Source organism: Macaca fascicularis, chromosome 20, assembly GCF_037993035.2.
Source record: "Macaca fascicularis isolate 582-1 chromosome 20, T2T-MFA8v1.1".
Classification (NCBI taxonomy): Eukaryota; Metazoa; Chordata; class Mammalia; order Primates; family Cercopithecidae; genus Macaca; species Macaca fascicularis.
In genome coordinates, this window is record NC_088394.1 from 84502438 (window position 1) to 84523212 (window position 20775).

Sequence of the window (20775 nt, forward strand, 5' to 3'; positions counted from 1 at the left end):
AAATAGCTGGGATTACAGGCATGCGCCACCAGGCCCAGAAAGATGGAGGATTAAATCTAACTGTCTCAGGCAGCAACCCAGTAGGCCAGGAAGTTCAGTCCAGGGCATACCCACTGTTTTCATGGGGCTGGATCAGCACTGGGCCCCCGACTGGCGCTGCCCAGGAGCACAGGGTGCAGTCTCCAGCCACTCACAGAAAGCCTGGTGAGACTGCCCTCGCCGCACCCCAGGATCTGCGCCCCATGCTCCTGAGACTGTTCTTCTGGAGAGAGCTTGGGGCTTTCTGGCCCCGTCACTGCACACTCCCTCCCTCTAGGCCCATGTTGGCCCCAGTGTATGAACTTAAGCTCTGGGAACCACTCTGCCGGCACCCAGCCCCGCTTCCTCATATTCCTGGTCAGCCTCTCTGCTGGGAAGTGATGGACAAGATGTTCCTCCTCACTCCCTCGGCATGTCACCTCCTTCCCTCTGAGACTCCAGCCACTCCACGTGCTGCTTGTCACTGAGTAACTGAACCGTGAGTTCAGTTCCAAGGGTGGTTGAAGGAAGTGATGAGTACCTCACGTGGGCACACGGAGGCTGGGGGCAGCTGTTCATGCAGAGACGGGCACAGACTGCCCTGCCCAGAAAGACGCCTGTGCTGTGCCCGCCCTCACCCTCGAGCACTTGCAGCCGGCAGCTCCTGCTCCTGGGGGGCTGCTGCGGTCGGGTGGGGCGGCCGCTTTTGTGTTTCCTAACAGCGACGCCCAGTATTCCACTCCGTGTTGACTTCTTTCTTCTTACAATGGTAGGTTTTAAAAAAAGCAACTATCCGAAAAGAACAGGAGCCTGACTTTGAAGAGAAAAGGTTTACGGTGACCATTGGCGAAGACGAACGGGAATTTGACAAAGAAAATGAAGCTTTTCGAGATTGGAATTCTCGGCTCCCGAGAGATGTCAGAGACACAGTGTAAGGAATGGCCCCGCCTGCCCCTCCGGTTCCTCCCTGCCTGCGGCCATGTCCGGGGCCCCAGGGTGCACTCGGCTGGGGCCCAGCCCCGCTTGCTGGAGTCGCAGTGACATGCCTGAGAGCGTTCAGGCATGGTTCTCACAGCTCATCTCAGCTTTTTGCTTCTAGGAAGGAAGCGTTGCGGCTCTGTGCTGCGGGCCTTGACTGGCAGCACTCACACCGCTGTGGTTCCTGAGCTCTGAGAGTTTTTGCAGCTGTCCTCGAGGCCTCTAGAGCCTCCCAAGTCTGTGTTTCTGGCTCCTTACCCTCCCCACATTAGCCGGGAGCCAGGAAATGTGTGGAGGTTGCCACAAGCCAGGAGCATAACAGCTACAGCCTCTTCGCTGTCAGTGCTGTTTTGTCTTCACTGCTTGGCTCCTTCAGGGCATTGATGGCTGGTGTTTTTGTTTTGTTTTGTTTTGTTTTTTCTGGGACGGATTCTCACTCTGTCACCCAGGCTGGAGTGCAGTGGCACAATCTCGGCTCACTGCAGCCTTCGCCTCCATGGGTTCAAGCGGTTCTCCTGCTTCAGCCTCCCAAGTAGCTGGGACTACAGGCGTACACCACCACACCCAGCTAATTTTTGTATTTTTAGTAGAGATGGGATTTCGCCATGTTGGCCAGGATGTTCTCGGACTCCTGACCTCAAGTGATCCGCCCACCTCGGCCTTCCAGAGTGCTGGGATCACAGGCGTGAACCATTGTGCCCGGCCCATTTATGCCTGGTGTTTAAAAATCCTGTCTTACAGAAGAAGTGCCTAGGTTGAAGGGTGGAAGTCAGACCTTGGGGGGATTGCGTGGCATACAAAGTGCTGTTTACAAAACTCTGCCTGTGGGCGGCCGGGTGAGGTTCAGGGCGGGGAACTGGATTGTAATTCGCTCAGATCTGAATTGGCGCTCCATTATGCTGAGGCCTTAGCAGCCCTGCACATTGCTGGTAGCTATCAGGGAATCATAATCACTATGATTTCTGTCTGGAGTGATAATGAACGGCCACAGAAAAGGAAGGCGTGCAGTGCGTGCGCTCCAGGATTCGGTCCTGTTGACTTGGCCCTGCAGGCCCTTCTCAAGGCCTTCTTGCTGCGAGCAGGCTCCCCTGGGCTTTCTGCCTGCGGGAGTTGGGGGAGGAAGCCCCAGTGGCCCACACCTGCCCCTGAAGGTGACAACTTAGACGTTGAAGGGATAGGTATTTAAAGACTTGGTTAAAAAGTGTACATTTTCTAATTAAATTTCGTGTGGAATGTCAGATCACAGAAAGATGCATTCGAGTCAAAACTCTGCAGGATCCCCAGGGGTGTCTCCCGAAGCCCTGGAGGCCTTTGTGTTTTGTTGTTGTTGTTGTTAGATGTACGTGTCGTGTTTCCTGCCCCAGAGCTCGTGCGCACAGAGGACTCTATAAATATGTGTGAGGAATGATGGAATGATGGATCTTAGAACCTGGGCATGATCCTTGACCTCTATTTCCAGTTTCCCTGACTGGAGCAGGGACCTGAAAACTGCCTGCTTGGAAGTGGTTCGGCAGGTCTCTCAGGTTTTTTGGAGTGCCCTCTGTGTGTGTGTTGTATATCAGTGTTGGTTACAGAAACAGGTGTCTCCCGTCCTGGCACCAGGTGACAGAAGCTGACTCCTGGCTCTCTAGCTTCTCTCCCAGGAGCCAGTATCTACACTGTAGGAGGACCCCCAAATGCTAAAGCCTCGGCAGTCAGGGCTGAAAGGTTTTCACTGGTGTCTGAGAGCCAGATTTTTCTGTATGTTTGTGTTTTGTTTGTTTTTATAGTGCAGCCTCTGCATGTTACAGTTAACCTGAGGCCTTTTGTGCCAGACCTCCCCTGAGACCTGGTGAGTCAGGACCTCTGGGAACAGGGTCAGGGTGCATGTGTCACAGTGGCAAGGTGCCCTGGCTGTTTCTGATAGACACAGTGGGAAGAACTGTCAGTCAGCGTCCTGCCAGGAGGGTGGAGACCACCCTATGATTGTCACAAAGAGCATCTAGGGGAAAGTTGGGTCCACCAGATGGCTGCAGAGGAAAACAGTGAGTGGAGGGAGCCAGTGTGGCTGGGCTGCTGAAACCCAGAGGGAGGGAGGGAGCTGCGCAGCAAGCTCAGGCGTCTTGGTGCGTGCTGTTAGCAGGAGTGGCTCCCCATGTCACCCAGCCTTCTCGGTCCTACCCGTGCCCGCTGCAGGCTGGGCCTCACCTGAAACAGCTGGCAAAGCAGGCCACAGCTTGTAGGGTGTGCAGGAGGGTGGCTGGCAGCCCAGTTGGCCGTCAGGCTCCAGGGCCTTCATGGCACAGAAGAGGCCAAGCCAGCAACACTCGCATGCTGGAATCCTGCTGCGTGACAGGCTTTGCATCCGGTGCCCCTGACCTGTTTTGGGTCACAGCAGGCCGAGGTCAGGGCCATGTCCCTGCTGCACAGGTGAGGAGAGTGCAGCCTGGATTGATAGCTGTGACCTCCTGGCGTGGCGCCTCACCCTCAGCCACGGCTGTCCCGGCGGTATGTGAGAGGTCAGGTTCTCAGCCCCACCCCGGACAGTCTGAGTCTGAAACTCCAGGGAGAGCCCAGCCAGTGGTTTGTTAAAAACAAGCCCTCCAGGTAATTCTGAGAATCATTGATTTTAAGTAATTCCAGGGACATAAACTCTCTAAAGATACCACGTCATTTTATTCCCTAATGTTGAGGGTTTTCTATTGGCTTTTTGACATGAGATCTTGCTATGTTGCTCAGGCTGGTCTGCAACTCTTGAACTCAAGCAGTCCTCGTGCCTGAGCCTTCTAAGTTGCTGGGAATATAGACGTTAGCCACCTGATGTTGAGTTTTGCAAATAATTGTCACGTAGCAGCACCTTCATGCAGGCAGGCTTTGCTTACTGCGGGATGGAGTAAACACGTCGTTGTAGAACCAGTGGAATATGGTGCCTGTTCGAGAAGTCTTCAGGGAATAGTCTGACACTGTGTAAAGGACAAGAAAATCGTTTTTCCTTTTGTTGTTGTTGTTGTTTTCCTTTTTTTTTGAGACAGAGTCTCGCTGTGTCGCCCAGGCTGGAGTGCAGTGGTGCCATCTTGGCTCACTGTAGGCTCCCGGGTTCACGCCATTCTCCTGCCCTAGTCTCCCGAGTAGCTGGGACTACAGGCACCCGCCACCACACCCAGCTAATTTTTTGTGTTTTTTTTTTAGTAGAGATGGGGTTTCACCGTGTTAGCCAGGATGGTCTCGATCTCCTGACCTCGTGATCTGCCCACCTCGGCCTCCCAAAGTGCTGGGATTACAGGCATGAGCCACCACACCCAGCCTGTTTTTTCTTTATATCTCTTTTGGAATTAAAAATTCTCCTAGCAGGATCACTTAGTAAAAATAATACTTTGCAGCCGGGCGCGGTGGCTCACACCTGTAATCCCGGCACTCTGGGAGGCCGAGGCGGGCGGATTGCCTGAGCTCAGGAGTTCGAGACCAGTCTGGGCAACATGGTAAAACCCTGTCTCTACTAAAATACAGAAGAAATTAGCAGGGCATGGTAGTGTGCTCCTGTAATCCCAGTTACTCGGGAGGCTAAGGCAGGAGAATTGCTTGAACCTGGCAGGCGGAGGTTGCAGTGAGCCAAGATTGTGCCACTGCACTCCAGCCTGGGCGGCAGAGTGAGACTCCATATCTTTTTTATTTTATTTTATTTTATTTATTTGTTTGTTTATTTTTTTTTTTTTTGAGACGTGGTAATGTGTGCCTGTAATCCCAGCTACTCAAGAGGCTGAGGTGGGAGAATCTCTTGAACCCGAAAAGTGGAGGTTGCAGCAACTGAGATGGTGCCACTGCACTCCAGCCTGGGCGACAGAGCGAGACTCTCAAAAAACAGAACAAAAAACTCTCACATATGTAAGACTTTAAGAAATGACGGCCAGGCGCGGTGGCTCACACCTGTAATCCCAGCACTTTGGGAGGCCGAGGCGGGCAGATCACAAGGTCAGGAGATTGAGACCATCCTGGCTAACACCGTGAAACCCCGTCTCTACTAAAAAAAAAATACAAAAAAATTAGCCGGGCGTGGTGGCGGGCGCCTGTAGTCCCAGCTACTCGAGAGACTGAGGCATGAGAATGGCATGAACCCGGGAGGCGGAACTTGCAGTGAGCCAAGATGGCGCCACTGCACTCCAGCCTGGGCAACTGAGTGAGACTCTGTCTTAAAAAAAAAAAAGAGAAATGTCATCTTTGCATAGGGCTACTGTACCCAGAATGTTCTACATGTCCAATAGGGACATGTGACCCAAAGACACGAGGGGCCTCTGGTGTGCACAGGATGTCACCTGTGAGAAATGTGGTCGTCAGGAGTAGCTCCACCGTGAACAGAGTTTCTGATTAAATCAGCCTCAGGCTGTCAGGCCATGGCCAGGGCCACGGACTGGGCCCTGCCAACTTCCCATACGCCCCCAGCACAGGAAGTGGTGCCGTGCCAGAGTATTAGAGGCGGGAGTGCAGGCTGCTATTCTTTGGAGTAGGATGTCAGGCTGGGATACAGAGAAACCAGAACAGTAATTTTCAAAAAGCACACTCCCTTTCCTCAGGTAACAGGTCTGCCAGATGCTCGTCGAGCACCTCCTTTGTCCCAGAGGCTTACCTGAGAAAGTATAAGTGGATTTCCCTGGGATTTGCTGGTGCTCTGTAGGGAAGCCCCCTGAGTGAGCAGGGAGGGAGGGTTGGGCTACCTGGAGAGTGAGACAGGGCCTGCTCCACATGAGCAAGCCCACAGTCCCACAGACTCTGAGGGCAGATGGGTGTATGGGTGCCCAGGCATTGCTGTGGCCTCTTCATGCCTTTGGGGACCTCATCCCCTGCCTTCACTTTCAGTAGCCAACATTGCAACAGGAAGGTGGGCAACAGGCAGGTGGGCACCACCCAGACCATGTTGGGTGGGGTGAGGGACAAGAGGCAGCAGGGGGCTGCATCACTGCTCCCTTAGTGAACTGCCTGGGACCCTCCTCTTCACCTTGGGTCTCTGCAGCAGGCAGGGGCATGTGAGCACCTGACTCCCACCCTTTGCAGAGCACAGCCTCCCTCCACCTGGGTTGAGGTCAGCACGATTTCAACCTGAATTGTGCAAATGCACAATTTCATTGTGTAATATTGCATAACCCTTAGATTAAAAGTGGGTCATGTTCGACATTTTAGAACTTTTTCTAGTACTTTTTGAGCTCCAGTTTCCTTGTCATTGAAATGAAATGGTTAAACAAAGTGATCTCCAAGCTCCAAAGGTCTGATTCTTACACGTTCTCTAATTGCTCAACTTTTCACCTGCCATGCCTCTCCCTGGGCAGGGCTATGGGCAGAAACCACCTGCCTCTGGTGGGCGTGTCCAATAGTTCCTCTCGGCCAGGACCTCGGGTTCTCCCCTCCAGCGAGGAGTAGTGCACTCCACGTGGCAGTGCTGAGTCTGACACTGCCCAGACCTCTGGGGACGTGGGGCTTGTGGAGTGCAGAATGCATGTGTGTGCACAGGACGCTGTTCGTGCTGGCTGGTTAAGTGGTGACTGCAGAATGAGGCGCGAGCCTCCCGTTTGCTGCGAGCCAGCTTTGCCCAAGCTTGCTTGATCACAGAATCCTTTTCTCAAAAGGCCCATTAACATTTTGGGTTCCCTAAAACAGTTTGGGAAGTGTTTGTGCAGACCATGATATTGCCCAGTAGCATTTATTTTTAAATTGAATTAAATACCCTTCCAAATTCATTTCAAGAGTGTTTCAGAATTTTTCATGATAGTGCTGAGGAGTCCGTTGTTGGCATGGTTGCAATTCCTGGTGGCGTGCCGTGTTGACACATTCTCCAGCACACGGTTGCGGTTCCCGGTGGCGTGCCGTGGTGGCACGTTCTCTAGCGCGCGGTTGCGGTTCCCGGTGGCGTGCCGTGGTGGCACGTTCTCTAGCGCGCGGTTGCGGTTCCCGGTGGCGTGCCGTGGTGGCACGTTCTCTAGCGCGCGGCTGAGGAGCAGATGGTTCCGAGGCAGCCCCGCTGAGGAAACGCTGTGTGCCGCGTTCCTGTCCACTCACCCACCTGCCAGAAAGCCTGCAGGAAAGAGGAAAGAGGCCTTTTCATTTTGCTTCAGTGCAGTTTCCCAAAAACAAATTTGCCAGCACAGCCCTCTCGTCAGAGAACACGCACCCTCACACTCATTTTGGGAAAGGCTTTTCTGCCCTGCTGGGCTCATGCCATCCTCCTGCCTCAGCCCGCCAAGTAGTTGGGGCCACAGCCGTGCGCCTCCAGACCTGGCTAATTTTGTATTTTTGTAGAGACGGGGTCTCGCATGCTGTCCAGGCTTCCTCTTCGTTTTTATGTAGCATGATGTCATGTCACCACAGGTCTCTACAGATGTTTACTGAGTATCATAATTCAGTGTGATTTGAGTAGTGTGCACATTCGATTGAATGAGGTCGGACTGATTGGAACGAACTGAAGCTGTGTCCTTTGGGAGAGCCAGTGCTAGGCCATGTGGAGAGTTGAGGAGATGACCTCGAGGCTGTTAGTGGCCACCCATAGCTGGAGCCACCGCAAACCATGATGCATCAGGTTCCCACCCAGTCTACGCAAAGCAGTGGGTTGGCCTGGGGCTGAGACTACCCTGGAGGGGTGTCCAGAGACCTCCTGTTGCTGGTGTGCACCTTGTTTCCTCTGCTCTGCAGGAAAGGAGGTGCAGAGTTGTGGGCCCCGGCAGGAGCTTAGAGCAGACCCCACCACCCTGTGCGCAGTGGGGAAGACAGCCTGACCTTCCCAGCAGCGGGACAGTTGACCCCTCCCTGTTCGAGGAAGAATCCCCTCTGTCCCTGAGACGCCACCTCTCTGGGCGTGCCTGGTCTGTGTCTGGACCTCCTGCCTGCTGCTTCTGGCCGCCGGTTTTCATGTGCTGCGATGGCACTGGCTTAATTATACAGGCTTTTTAGGATGTTTAATATCTCAGAGGTCGTGTCTGGCATGTCTTCATTTCCAGGGTTTTCTTGGCTGGTCTTGGGGTCTGATTTTTCACATGAACTTGGGTGTCAGCTTGTCTGGCTCCGTAAAGAGGCTCATTGGTGTTTTTGCTGGGATTGTGTTACATTTATAAGTCAGCATAGGAAGGACTGACTTGTGGGCGATTCCGAGCTGTCCTGTCCCAGTGCAAGAGGCGTCTCCCCATTTATTCACGCACGCTTCGTGTCTCTCAGAGGCGTCTCCCCATTTGTTCATGCACACTTTGTGTCAGAGGCGTCTCCTTATTTATCTATTTATTTTATTTATTTTATTTTTTTTATTTTTGAGACGGAGTCTCGCTCTGTCGCCCAGGCTGGAGTGCAGTGGCCGGATCTCAGCTCACTGCAAGCTCCGCCTCCCGGGTTCACGCCATTCTCCGGCCTCAGCCTCCCGAGTAGCTGGGACTACAGGCGCCCACCACCTCGCCCGGCTAGTTTTTTGTACTTTTTAGTAGAGACGGGGTTTCACCGTGTTAGCCAGGATGGTCTCGATCTCCTGACCTCGTGATCCGCCCGTCTCGGCCTCCCAAAGTGCTGGGATTACAGGCTTGAGCCACAGCGCCCGGCCGCATCTCCTCATTTATTCACACACACTTCATGTCAGGTGTCTCTCCATTTATTCACAAAGGCGTCTCTCCACTTATTCACACACTGTTCGTGTCTCTCAGGCGTCTCCCCATTTATTCACGCGCGCTTCGTATCTCTCAGGAATGAGCTCTGCACGTTTCTGGTGAAATATGTTAATATTTTATTCCTCAGTATTTTTTTCTTCTTTGTTGCTTTTGGAAATGTGGTTTTCTCCACTCTGCCTCCTAACTGGTTATAATCTGTGTCTATGAAGACACTGATTTCTATGTTAATTTTTTTAATCCTCTGCCTTTCCAAATTTCTTTTTTGTGTATTTGAATTGGCTTTATCAGGTCTCTGGGTTTTCGTGTGTAGCATCGTATCGTTGTGCGAATCTGAGCTCGCTTTGCTCCTTTTTTGTGTGTTCTTGTGCGTCTGTGGGCTCCCCTTGTCCAGTCAGGTGGTGCCTCCACACAGGGACAGGTGGTTGCGGAGTCTCCTGGGGGAGCTCCTCCTGTTCTCCAGTGAGTAAGGTGCTGGCTTTAGTTCCAAAGTGTGTCAGTATATTTTTATCATGCTAAAGTATCACTTCCTTGTTTGTTTGTTTGTTTGTTTAATTTTTGAGATGGAGTTTCACTCTTGTTGCCCAGGCCGGAATGCAATGGCACGATCTCGGCTCACGGCAACCTCCGCCTCCCGGGTTCAAGTGATTCTCCGGCCTCAGCCTCTTGAGTAGCTGGGATTACAGGCATGCACCACCACATCCGGCTAATTTTGTATTTTTAGTAGAAACGGGGTTTCTCCATGTTGGTCGGGCTGGTCTCAAACTCCCGACCTCAGGTGATCCACCCGCCTTGGCCTCCCAAAGTGCTGGGATTATAGGCATGAGCCACCGCACCCAGCCCTCACTTCCTATTTTCTTGAGTATTTTTATCAAAAAGGCTATTGAATTTTTGTCAGACATTTTTGTCATCTGTGAAAAGAACCCCTTGACTTTTGGCCTGCTCTTACATGTAGTTTGTGGATAGATTTCCTAACCTTGAGCTAACCTTGCACTCCTGGAGTAAACCCCACTGAGTCACGGTCTGTTACTGTCTGTCCCTAATGTTTCATGTGGTCTTTTTATACCAGTGTTCCTAAGTGATGAGAGTTCTTTTTCATTGGCCCTTTTCAGACTCGAGCCTTATGCGGACCCTTATTATGACTATGAAATTGAGCGGTTTTGGCGTGGCGGACAGTATGAGAATTTCAGGGTGCAGTATACAGAAACAGAGCCGTACCATAATTACCGAGTAAGTATGACTTAAATATCCAGATATGAACTTCATGATCTGTTCATTAAAGTCATCCCTTTTTATTTATAGTAGAAAATATAGGGCTTTATATGAGCTTATAGAGTCAGCACAGTGTACCAATTTCAAAACCAAATTGATTGTTATGGAGAACTAATTCAGAGCCAGCGATTAAATCAGTGGTCATTTGAACAAGGACTTGCCTGAAAACTGGTTCTTGCTATAGTTTTGGGAGTTTTTTTTTTTGGTTTTTGTTTTTTGTTTTTTGAGATGGGGTCTCACTCTGTCACCCAGGCTGGAGTGCACTGACGCAATCTCGGCTCACTGCAACCTCTACCTTCTGGGTTCAAGCGATTCTCCTGCCTCAGCCTCCTGAGTAGCTGGAACCACACGCATGCACCACCATGCCCAGCTAATTTTTTGTATTTTTTTTGTAAAGACAGGGTTTTACCATGTTTCCCAGGATGGTTTTGAACTCCTGAGCTCAAGCAACCCACTTGTCTCGGCCTCCCAGAGTGCTGGGATTACAGATGTGAGCCACTGCGCCTGTCCTGGTTTTTTCTTTTTCTTTCTTTCTTTTTTCTTTTCTTTTTTTTTTTTTGGAGATGGAGTTAACTCTGTTGCCCAGGCTGGAGTCCAATGGCATGATCTCAGCTCACTGCAACCTCCACCTCCCAGGTTCAAGTGATTCTCCTGCCTCAGCCTCCTGAGTTGCTGGGATTACAGGTGCCCACCATCACACCTGGCTAATTTTTTGTATTTTTAATAGAGACGGGGTTTTCCCATGTTGGTCAGGCCGGTCTCAAACTCCCGACCTCAGGTGATCTGCCTGCCTCGGCCTCCCAAAGTGTTGGGATTACAGGTGTGAGCCCCGGAACCCAGCTCGGCCTGGTTTTGAAAATGAGATTTGCCAGTATACTTAATGATGCCTGTGTCTCCCTGATCGGGTGTGTCACTCTTCCCTGCCCCTCAGTGATCCCGTTTAGGATGTGGCGGCTGTTTTCATCTACTTCAGCCAGCTTGTTAAGTGTGTTCCTGCGGGCCTGCTGCACCTCACTGCTCTCATGGAAGACTGGTCTATACTGAGATTTCCTCCCTGGAAATCTCCCTGGTCTGAGCCTCAGTTTAGCGTATTGATGAATTAAGTGCTTCAGACTGTGAGTTCCTCATCTTAACTGTTAGGGTGATTTGACGAAGTGCTCCAGGGAAGGGTCCGTTAGAAGCTGCTGTGTAGTTCCTGCTCTGTGACTGCGGGGACAGTCATGAGCTTTGAGGACCAGGTGCGGCTGTCTCCTCAGGAGCCCAACAGGGTGAGCTCACCGAGAGGAGAGGGCCCTGTTGTGCCAGAGAAGTCCCCCTGCTTGATCCTCTCGTGCCCCGTCTCTCCATAGAGCAGCTTCCTCATTGCAGGTGGGCTGCAGGGTCCTGCTCCCTACCCCTGGGCAGGGCACCCTGGAATGTGGGAGAAAGCCCCAGGAATCCCTTTCCACTGCGTTCTTCTCTGCTGTGTCTGAGGGAGGGGCAGCAGGGAGGCTGGGGGTGCACCCCACATCTCCCCAGCAGAGGCCTCGAACCTGAAACTCGTCAGGTGCACTGTAATTGGACTTTATTCAGTTTTAACATTGAATATTAGAGCAAATGAATGAGTAAGAGCAAAGAGAAAGTTGGAAAGGGCATCTGAGGATTGTACTAGAAGAACAGGAGCAGCCTTTTGGATGCCCGCTCTGCTCCAGAGGCAGGGCATGTGCACTGCTGTGGCTGCACCCACCTGGGACAAGCCTGGAACTCCCGTCTCTGGATGGACGAATGGATTTGCCCAGGCCACATGGCAGAAGGCCATCTGTCCCAGCGGCATTGGGCTGTGACTGCAGAACTGCTGCCTTGAGTTAGTCTAGAATTGGCGGTTGGGATGATTTCACTCCTAGTTCGTGTTTGCTCTAATTTGGCATCTGACCCGGTTTTTAACATTGTGTTTTAAGGAGAGAGTTGGGAATTAGATCCCCACTGGAGGGTGCTCCCTGATCCTGCCTCTCTCTTGCCATCTCCTCTGTACTCCACCGCAGAGTTCAGCCATAGTTGTGTGCACTTGGCGTTTTGTGTGTAGGTTTGTGGGGTTTAGGTGTGATTTTGTGACACAGATCGCGTGGTGTTGGAGCCAGGGCTTTCAGTGCCTCAGTCACCCAAATAATGCACTGTGTCCCCATGTGTTTGGCTTTTTAACAAAGGAAAGGGAGCGGGAGCGAGAGAGAGAGAACAGACAGCGCGAGCGCGAGCGGGAGCGGGAGCGGGACCGAGAGCGGGAGCGCCGGCAGAGGGAGCGTGAGCGAGAGCGGGAGCGTGAGCGCGACAAGGAGCGGCAGCGGAGGAAGGAGGAGTGGGAGCGTGAGCGAGCCAAGCGGGACGAGAAGGACCGGCAGCACCGTGACCGCGACCGGGAGAAGGAGCGGGAGAAGGAGAAGGGGAAACCCAAGCCCCGCTCCCCGCAGCCACCAAGGTAGACCGTGGTTCCCGAAGCCCAGGGGTGTGGGGAGTCCGGCACGCAGTCCGTACCTAGCCCCCCGACCTGCAGGTCCGGCACGCAGTCTGTACCTAGCCCCCCGACCTGCAGGTCCGGCACGCAGTCTGTACCTAGCCCCCCGACCTGCAGGTCCGGCACGCAGTCTGTACCTAGCCCCTCGACCTGCAGGTCCGGCACGCAGTCTGTACCTAGACCCCCGACCTGCGCTTCCACTCTGCTGCCCACAGCTCTGGAGCCCAGGGGACGAATGCAGGCCCACGGCCCGAACCTGTGGTTCCAAACCCAAAGCTCTCCGACGCAGGGCCTTTCTGTAAAACTCCCAAGGTGGTGACATCTGCCCTGAGCTCCTGGGAGGCTGTTCTTGTTCTAGGGGATCTCACTGATGTGAAAGTGCTTACAGTCCACATGCAAACATCAGTGTGCTTTAACAGACACTGCCCTTGTATACCACGCATGGTGTGTAACTCACATCCTGGGCGCCATGTTACTGTTCTCAGCAGAGTTCTGAATTCCAAAGCACGCCTGGCCCCCGGAGCTTGGGACTGGGCTCAGGTGCTGTGGGGCGTCCGTGTTGCTGGCCAGGGGGAGGCGCTCCAGCAGCCAGCATGCAGGGGAGGGCTGGGGTCCTGCCGTTTCCTTTGTGGAGTGGGTGCAGAATGATCCTTGCTGCCAGCTGCTGGGGGAACAGCGAAGACCCATGAGACAGGCAGGCGCTGGGGCTCGGGACAGCCGTTTTTTTCCTTCAAATATACTTGACTATTAAGAGCAGAATGGATGGGCCTCTGGACATTAGAGTACTGGATGATGTCTTTTGTGGGTGTTTCTTACAACTTTCTTGAAATATAATTCATGTACCATGCAACATACCCATTTAAAGTGTACAATTCAGTGGTTTCTAGAATATTCAGAGTTGTGCAGCCATCATCACAATCAATATGGGAACACTTTTGTCTCCCAGAGTGAAACCTTGCGGTGGCTTACACTTGTATCCCTGCACTTTAAGGAGGTTGAGGCAAGTGGATTGCTTGAAGCCGGGAGTTTGAGATCAGCCTGGGTAGCAAAGCAAGACCCCATCTCTATTAAAAAAAAAAAGAAAATTAAAAATTAGCCGGGCGAGTTGGCATGAGCCTGTGGTTCCAGCTACTCAGGAGGCCAAGGCAGGAAGATTATGGGATCGCCTAGGTGTTGGAGGCTGCCATGAGCTACCCTTGCACAGCTGCACTCCAGCCTGGGTGACAGAGCGAGACCCTGTATCTTAAAAAAAAAATTGTTTTAAAAAAATTTAGGCTGGGCACGGTGGCTCACGCTTGTAATCCCAACACTTTGGGCGGCCAAGGTGGACAGATTGCTTGAGCTCAGGAGTTGGAGATCAGCCTGGGCAACATGGCAAAATCCCGTCTCTACAAAAAAATACAGAAAGTTAGGGCGTGGTAGTGCGCCACTGTGGTCCCAGCTACTCAGGAGGCTAATGCAGGAGGATTGCTTAAGCCCAGAAGGTTGAGTTGAGGTTGCAGTGAGCCGAGATTGTGCCATGGCACTCTAGCCTAGGTAACAGTAAGACTCTGTCAAAAAAAAAAAAAAGAAGAAGAAGAAACCTTGTACCCATCAGCAGTCACTCTCCACTTTGCCCACACTTCCCAGTCTCTTAGCAGCTTTGTGTCTCTAGGGATCTGCCCGTTCAGAACATTTTGTAGGAACAAGTGTGTGATATACATGGCCTTTTGTAACCGGCCTCTTTCCTTCGAGCGTTTTTAACATTTGTCCACGCTGTGGCGTGGGTCAGTGCCTTACTCCTCCGTGGACACACTGCGTCGTGTTTCTCCCTTCCTCTGTTGATGGACATTGAGTTGTTTCCACCTCTTGGCTGTTGTGAATGTGAATTTGTGTGCAGATTTTTGTGTGGACGTAGGTTTTCATTTTTCTTGGGCGTGTACCTCAGTGTGGAATTGCTAGATCATGTGGTCACTCTATGTTTAGCGATTTGAGAAACCCCCAGACTGTTGTGCACAGCAGCTGCACCTTTTACATTCCCGCTGGCCGCGTAGGAGAGCGCCATCTCTCCACATCCTTGTCTCCACTTGCTGTTGTCCGTCTTGTTGATGACAGCTGTCTCGGTGGGTGTGGTGTCTCCCTGCTGTTGAGATTTGTATTTCTCTGATGGCAGATGATAACGAGAGCATTTTTTCTGTGCTTATCGACCATTTGTATATCTTCTTTGGAGAAATGCTTATTCAGATCCTTTGCTCGTTTTTTAATTTGTTTTTATTATTGAGTGGTAACAGTCCTTTATGTATTCCAGATACAAGTCCCTTATCAGGTATATGATGTGCAATTCCAATTAATGTTTTCTTTTTGTTGCTTATGGTTTTGGTGTCATGTAGGATATTGTTGCCTAATACAGGGTCATAAAGATTTACTGCCGTGTTCTCTTCTAAGAGTTTCATGGTTTTAGCTCTTACACATAGGTCTTTTTGATCCAGCCTGGGTGACCCTGTCTCAAAAAGGAGGGGTTCGATGAGATCATGAACATTGCTCCGTCTCAGGGTTGGTTTGTGTCAGCGTCCCTGTGGCAGTGAAATGCAAGGAGAGATCAAGGCATTTCCTTATTGGGAAACAGCCCAAGACTCTTCCAGGGTCATGGCCTGCAGGACTTCCCAGTCAGGAGTCTGTACTTGCAACTCAGGGATGTTGTTTGACTTGGCTCTCATCAAAATCCACATTTGGACCTACACCTTCCAATAACGCTGGACTCTGCTAGACCTGCAGGCGTGGGCAGCTTCATGGCTGGAGCCACACAGTGGCCACACTTGGAGGGGCCACAGTTCTCACGCTCCCCTCAGAGAGCTGGCAGCCATCAGGACCTGCGACTGTGGATCTGGAAGCATTTGCATTCACCCACGGGACAGAAACAAGCCCGTCGTTCACATCATCTTGTCCGTGTGGCTGGACGACACCCGCTCTTATGTACAGTGGAACACAAGTCGTCTTACTCTTTTCTGAAAGTCAGCTTTCAGGCAGGACTTCGCAGGCCTTTGTTTCAGGGTCACTCATGGCTGTAGCTGCTGCTTAGCTGGTGGCCCAGTTTTGACTGTTTTCATTCTCCAACTCACAATGAATGGACTTCCCTAAATGTGCTGTATTTTATCATACTCTCCTAACATTAGGCAAAGTAATCTTTTCAAAGAACATTCAGGGCCGGGCGCGGTGGCTCACGCCTGTAATCCCAGCACTTTGAGAGGCCGAGGTGGGCAGATCACAAGGTCAGGAGATCAAGACCATCCTGGTTAACATGGTGAAACCCCGTCTCTACTAAAAATACAAAAAATTAGCCAGGCGTGGTGGCGGGCACCTATAGTCCCAGCTACTCGGGAGGCTGAGGCAGGAGAATCACTTGAACCTGGGAGACGGAGCTTGCAGTGAGCTGAGAGCGCGCCACTGCACTCCAACCTGGGTGACAGAGCAAGACTCCGTCTCAAAAAAAAAAAAAGAACATTCAGAATAAGTGACATACTTCAGATGTTTTTAATCCTTTTATGTTACAGTTATTTTGAAGTTTATATGGTCATCCAAACGGAGAAACTGGCATTGACCTTGATATTGTGCTGTCTTCTTCAGCCTTTCAAGCCCTTTTTGGATAGAAGCCCTTTCCCCTACAGCACACAGCATTTGCAGTGTGGACTCAGCCTAAGGCTGCGTTTTCCACTGGAACCCCACTGCAAAGGTGAGATCCAGCACCCCATGCACCCACCCCCAGCCGCTCACTCTGCCTTTAACGGGCTGCCCCCACCTCCTCTATTCCCTCTGCCTGGAGGGGCTGCCCTCACCTCCTCTGTTCCCTCTGCCTGGATGGACAGGCTGCCTCCACCTCCTCCAGGGTTTTGCTCAGATTCCTCTGCACAGGGAGGTCTCCCCATCCCCTCCTGCTTGCCAGCCTACTTTCTTGTTCCTCATGGCCCTCAGTGCCCACCTATCTGGAGCCCTCGCAGCAGGTGGTCCTGGGGCATCACCCTCTGCCCTGCTCCCCGCTGCAGCCTCCATGCCTCTCCCAGAGTCCCGCACAGGTTGGTGCTCATCCACATTTGGGGGTGCTCACTCATATTTGGGGGTGCTGTGAGTTTTGGATTTGGTAGCAGCCTGCATTTTTACCTGCATGTCATAATTGATCGTTACAAGTTGATAAAATTGCAGATTGATTTCTACAAACAACCAGCTCAGTCTGCTTTCCAGATTCATAAAATGGGGGTTTTCACGCAGCCCAGATCCTTGGTTTTAGAAGCAGAGACATAGAAAGGCAGTGATATCCACGTGGAAGGTCACTGTGCTGTGTGGTTCTGGGTTTGTGAGTCCATCAGCATGTCCACTTCGGTGGCTTATGGGCACACGTTCCTGGCCACAGACCCCCTTCCCCAGCCCCTAGTCATGTATTCTGCCTGTTTCCAAGAAGCCGGGGGCTCTTCCCAGTCAGGAGTCTGTACTTCCAACTCAGGGATGTTTCTGTGTGTGAGAGTGTACTTTTGGGGTACGTATGAGAGGGCGGTTGTGCCTAAGGTCTCTGTGTTCCTCTGCTGTGGCCCTCGCAAGTTAGTGACTCGTGGGATGGGAGGATAGATTCCCAACTGCCGAGCCCCTCTGTCCAGTGTGCTCAGCCTCCCCAGAGGAAAGCGGGTGATGGATCCCAGGAGGCTTGGAGAGGGTAACTCTGCCAGCATGGCCACCAGGCAGCAGGTTGCCGTCGCCAGCCCCCGAGCCCTCAGCTTCACGGAGTCTCACATTCGGGAAGGAACTGGGAGGTGCTCAGACGTTCTCTAGCCTGATCTGGGCTCACAGCTAGGGTTCAGGAAATTCTGTACTAAATGAGTTTTTCTTAAAATCAGACACAGCTTCTCTCACCAAACTGGGCCGAGCCGCTCTTCCCACTTACTTCTGAGCTGGTTTATTTCCCTTCTGTGAGGCTCACGTCCGTTTCTGTCCTTCTGAAGCACTTGCTTGTGCTCCTGGGGCTGCCCTCAGCCCCTTCCCCAAGCTGCCAGCAGCAGGGCTGACGTTCTCTGCGTCGCTTGTCTGGATTCAGCTTCCGGGTGCTGGGGAGTCCCCAGTCTTGGCTTCACTCACCTTCGCGGGAACCCTGCCAGGCCTGCTACCTGCCTGGAGGACAAGGGTTTCCCCAGCGCAGAATTTCCAGCCAGTGCTCCGGCTTCCTTCTCACTTATCAGCCAGAACTAGCCTGGCTGCCTTTTCAGGAGCAGCTGAATTCCCCTTGCAGTGAGACATATTGAATGGGTGGGCCTTTGGCAGGTTGGGAGTTTTTAATCATCAGATGAATAGAAAGAATTTTTCTCACCTAAACTGGAGGAAGATGACACGATTTTGCCCAGGGAGATCCATTTGGGAAGATTCTGCCTTCAGCTACTGAGCAGAACACGAATGAGGGGCTCTGCAGGGTCCGGCTTGTCTGCGCTGGGACTAGGCCTTCAGGAGGCTACACCCTAATGAAGCGCAGTCACTTTTTGTTTCGTCTCCAGCGCAGCCCAAGCTCATTATAGCAGGCACTTCACCACCCCAAGCTTCACAAGGGGTGTGGGCGTGCAGCAGGAGGAACGAGAGTTGGCCACCGTCGGGTGCCGTGGGTGTCCTGAGTAGAGTTGAGGGCCTCCCCCAGGAAGGAGAATGCTGAGCCTCGATAGGAGACGCTGCCCTGAGCTGTCTGAGGGCCAGCACTCTGTCCATGGGGGAGCCCTTTCTTTTCCTTATCTCTAGCCTAATACCCCTCTTCCCTGAGGTTCTCTCTTACTGCCTAAGCTGTTTGACTCTGGGACTGGCTAGCTTGTCCCCGTTGGGATCTCATCCCCATCGGGATCTCTGGCAGGACTTCCTGACCAGCTCCCCCTGGACCTGCGGCTGGAGGTGGAGTTGTGCCGCTGTCTTCGACCTGGTTTGCCTTTTGAGTCTCACCTGCTCCTCCATCTGGGCTATTTTAAAATGATTAGAGCAGAACCTTTCAATCAGTTCTATCAAATGCATCTGTAGAGCTGGGGGGCGGGGGCAGTCCCTTTTGTGACACCTACTTCTAATCTTTGTAGCTAGGCCAGTGGGTGTGCTCACAGCCAAGGCACCTCATTACGTCATTATGATGCTCTTTGACCAGTCATTGTCATTAGAAATGTAAACACTGATTGGGAACCTTCCAGCGGGAGCTGTCTGGGCTGCCTGCTGTCTCCAGGCTGGTCAACTTCCAGGTGTACCTTTGTGGCTTTGGGTGCCCCTTCAGGGCTAGAGCTAGGCAGGCTCCTGCAGTGGGATTGCGGGGTGGACCCCTGAGACGGGAAGCACTTGCCCCCAGCACCTAGTCACCCGGGGCTCTCCATTCTCACACTTCCCTGGTGAGTTCCGGACACCACAGTGTCCACACCCCTTTTGTGGCCCATCCGGTGAGCGCCTACTTCCCGGGCCGCCGCTTCATCCTGAGTTATTTGGGCTGAGCCCTCTCATCTGCCAGTTTAAGGCACCCAGGAGTCTCAAGATCTCTGCTGGGAGTGGACCAGTCTACACAGTCTTCTTCAGAGGGATTTGTGACTTCCCCGAAAAGGTTAAGAAACCCTGTTTTAGACCAACCTTCTGGGTAAGGGACTAGTGGGGTCAGGGATTTTCATGTGCAGTTTAACGCACAGAAGGCACAGTTGCTGGTGTTTGTATCTGCTCTGCGCTGAGACTGGCTCTCGCAGGTGTGCATGAGGCCACGTGGCCTTCTGCGCAAGTTAGAGAAGGTGACGGCCACTCAGGCCTGTTCTGGCCTGTCCATTGGACTCCACTTTTTTTTTTTTTTTTTTTTTTGCAAAAAGTAAAGACATGGGGCTGGCACTCCAGATCTGCTTTGGGCTTTTTCTGTTACGTTTTAAGGGAGGTGGGCAGAGCACGTGGCCTGTAGCTGAAGGCTCCGCAGAGCAGACACAGGAACGAGCTGAGAGAGAAGCTTCGCTGTGGAGGTGCTCCCGGAGCTGCCTCTGAGCCGGCTCAGCCGGGGGAGGCCTGTAGGCTCCCATCTCCCTTTTCCCGTGTTGATTCAGATGCTTAGCTCTTTTGATTGAGGAAAGAACCTTCATGCGTTTTTATCCTTTTTAACCTTTGACCCCAAACTTGGCAGCTGCTTGGGTTGGAGTTTCTGGACACGGGGCCTGTAGCGGCCTGGCGTCCATGTTGCCTCACGTTCCCGCTGGCGTCGGTGAGGCATGAGCTGTGAGTGTGCCAGCCTCGGGCCCTTGGTTTTGTCTCTGGCGTGTTTGCATTGGTGGTAGAGCTGACCTTTGCCCCTTAGAGAGTCTTCCGTGGCCTTGAACGGGGAATGGGGGCCAGATGACAGCACAGGCCCGTGCTGCGGGAATGGTCGCTTCCTCAGTCAGGGGTCGTCTGGAGGGTTTTTCCCTCCGGTGGGAAGTGTTCTTGCAAATTCCAGATCTGTCCTGGCCCAGCTGGAGGCGGACCTTCCTGACTGGACCGTCCCTTGCAAGCGTTCGCAGCCCACACTGGCTCCCCCCGAGCAGGCCCCCACTTGTGAAGGAGCTGAGCCGCTGGTGGTGGGCTGTCCTGGGGCACCCATGTTGTGTGTTTTGCTTTTGTTTGTTTTGTATCTGCCTGGTTTTTCCAAGTCTAATCAGGATGTCCCCTGGGGTGACATCCTTTGCTGAGAGAAGGGCACATGCCTCGGGTCCCAGTGCTCAGCCTTGCTTTCTGCCGCAGCCTTGGGGCCTGGAGACTCACATCAAAGTGCAGTGGAGACAATGCCCAATGGTCCCAGCCCCATTGCCCCAGGTACCACCTGTTAGCCACCGTAGGACCAAGGTTACAAGCACCGTGGTCAGAGGCACTGGCCTGCAGTAGGACTCCAGGGCACCATGGCCTGAGCCCAGCTCTCTCGTTGTGGTTCCCATCCCAGCCGTGTCCTGTGGCTTCCTGGTGCACACAGGGCTGTTCCTTGCACCTCCCAGCAGGGTCTTGACACCACAAGCTCTTCCCTCCAACCTGGGATCAGCCAGGCCTTTCCTAGGAGATGAGAATGTACCATAAAAACAATTACAAGATTGGGCGCTGTAGCTCATGCTTGCATCCCAGCACTTTGGTAGGCTGAGGTGGGTGGATCACCTGAGGTTGGGAGTTCAAGACCAGCCTGGCCAACACAGTGAAACCTGGTCTATACTTAAAATACAAAACTTAGCTGAGCGTGGTGGCATGTGCCTGTCGTCCCAGCTACTCAGGAGGCTGAAGCAGGAGAATCATTTGAACGCAGGAGGCGGAGGTTGCAGGGAGCTGACCCTGTGCTCCAGCCTGGGTGACAGAGCCAGACTCTGTCTCAAAGAAAAACAAAAAAAACTATTAGAAGATTCCTGAGAGCGTGTAGGAGTTAACAGCGTTAAATGGTTTTCTTTACAG

General features: G+C 52.5%; 1 protein-coding gene across 10 annotated transcripts in view; it reads left to right on the top strand.

Annotated features, from left to right (window-relative positions):
• Positions 1–20775, top strand: part of ZC3H18 (zinc finger CCCH-type containing 18) — a 69110-nt gene that overhangs the window by 31591 nt on the left and 16744 nt on the right. For 4 of the 10 annotated variants that reach the window (XM_005592764.4, XM_015443058.3, XM_015443059.3 and 1 more), the window contains 3 exons: positions 792–949; positions 9716–9833; positions 12059–12327. In XM_005592764.4, coding sequence (XP_005592821.2) covers positions 792–949; positions 9716–9833; positions 12059–12327 — 545 coding nt within the window. The remainder of the gene's footprint in view (positions 1–791; positions 950–9715; positions 9834–12058; positions 12328–20775) is intronic. The other 6 variants (XM_045382060.2, XM_074026758.1, XM_074026759.1 and 3 more) reach the window with 2 other exon arrangements.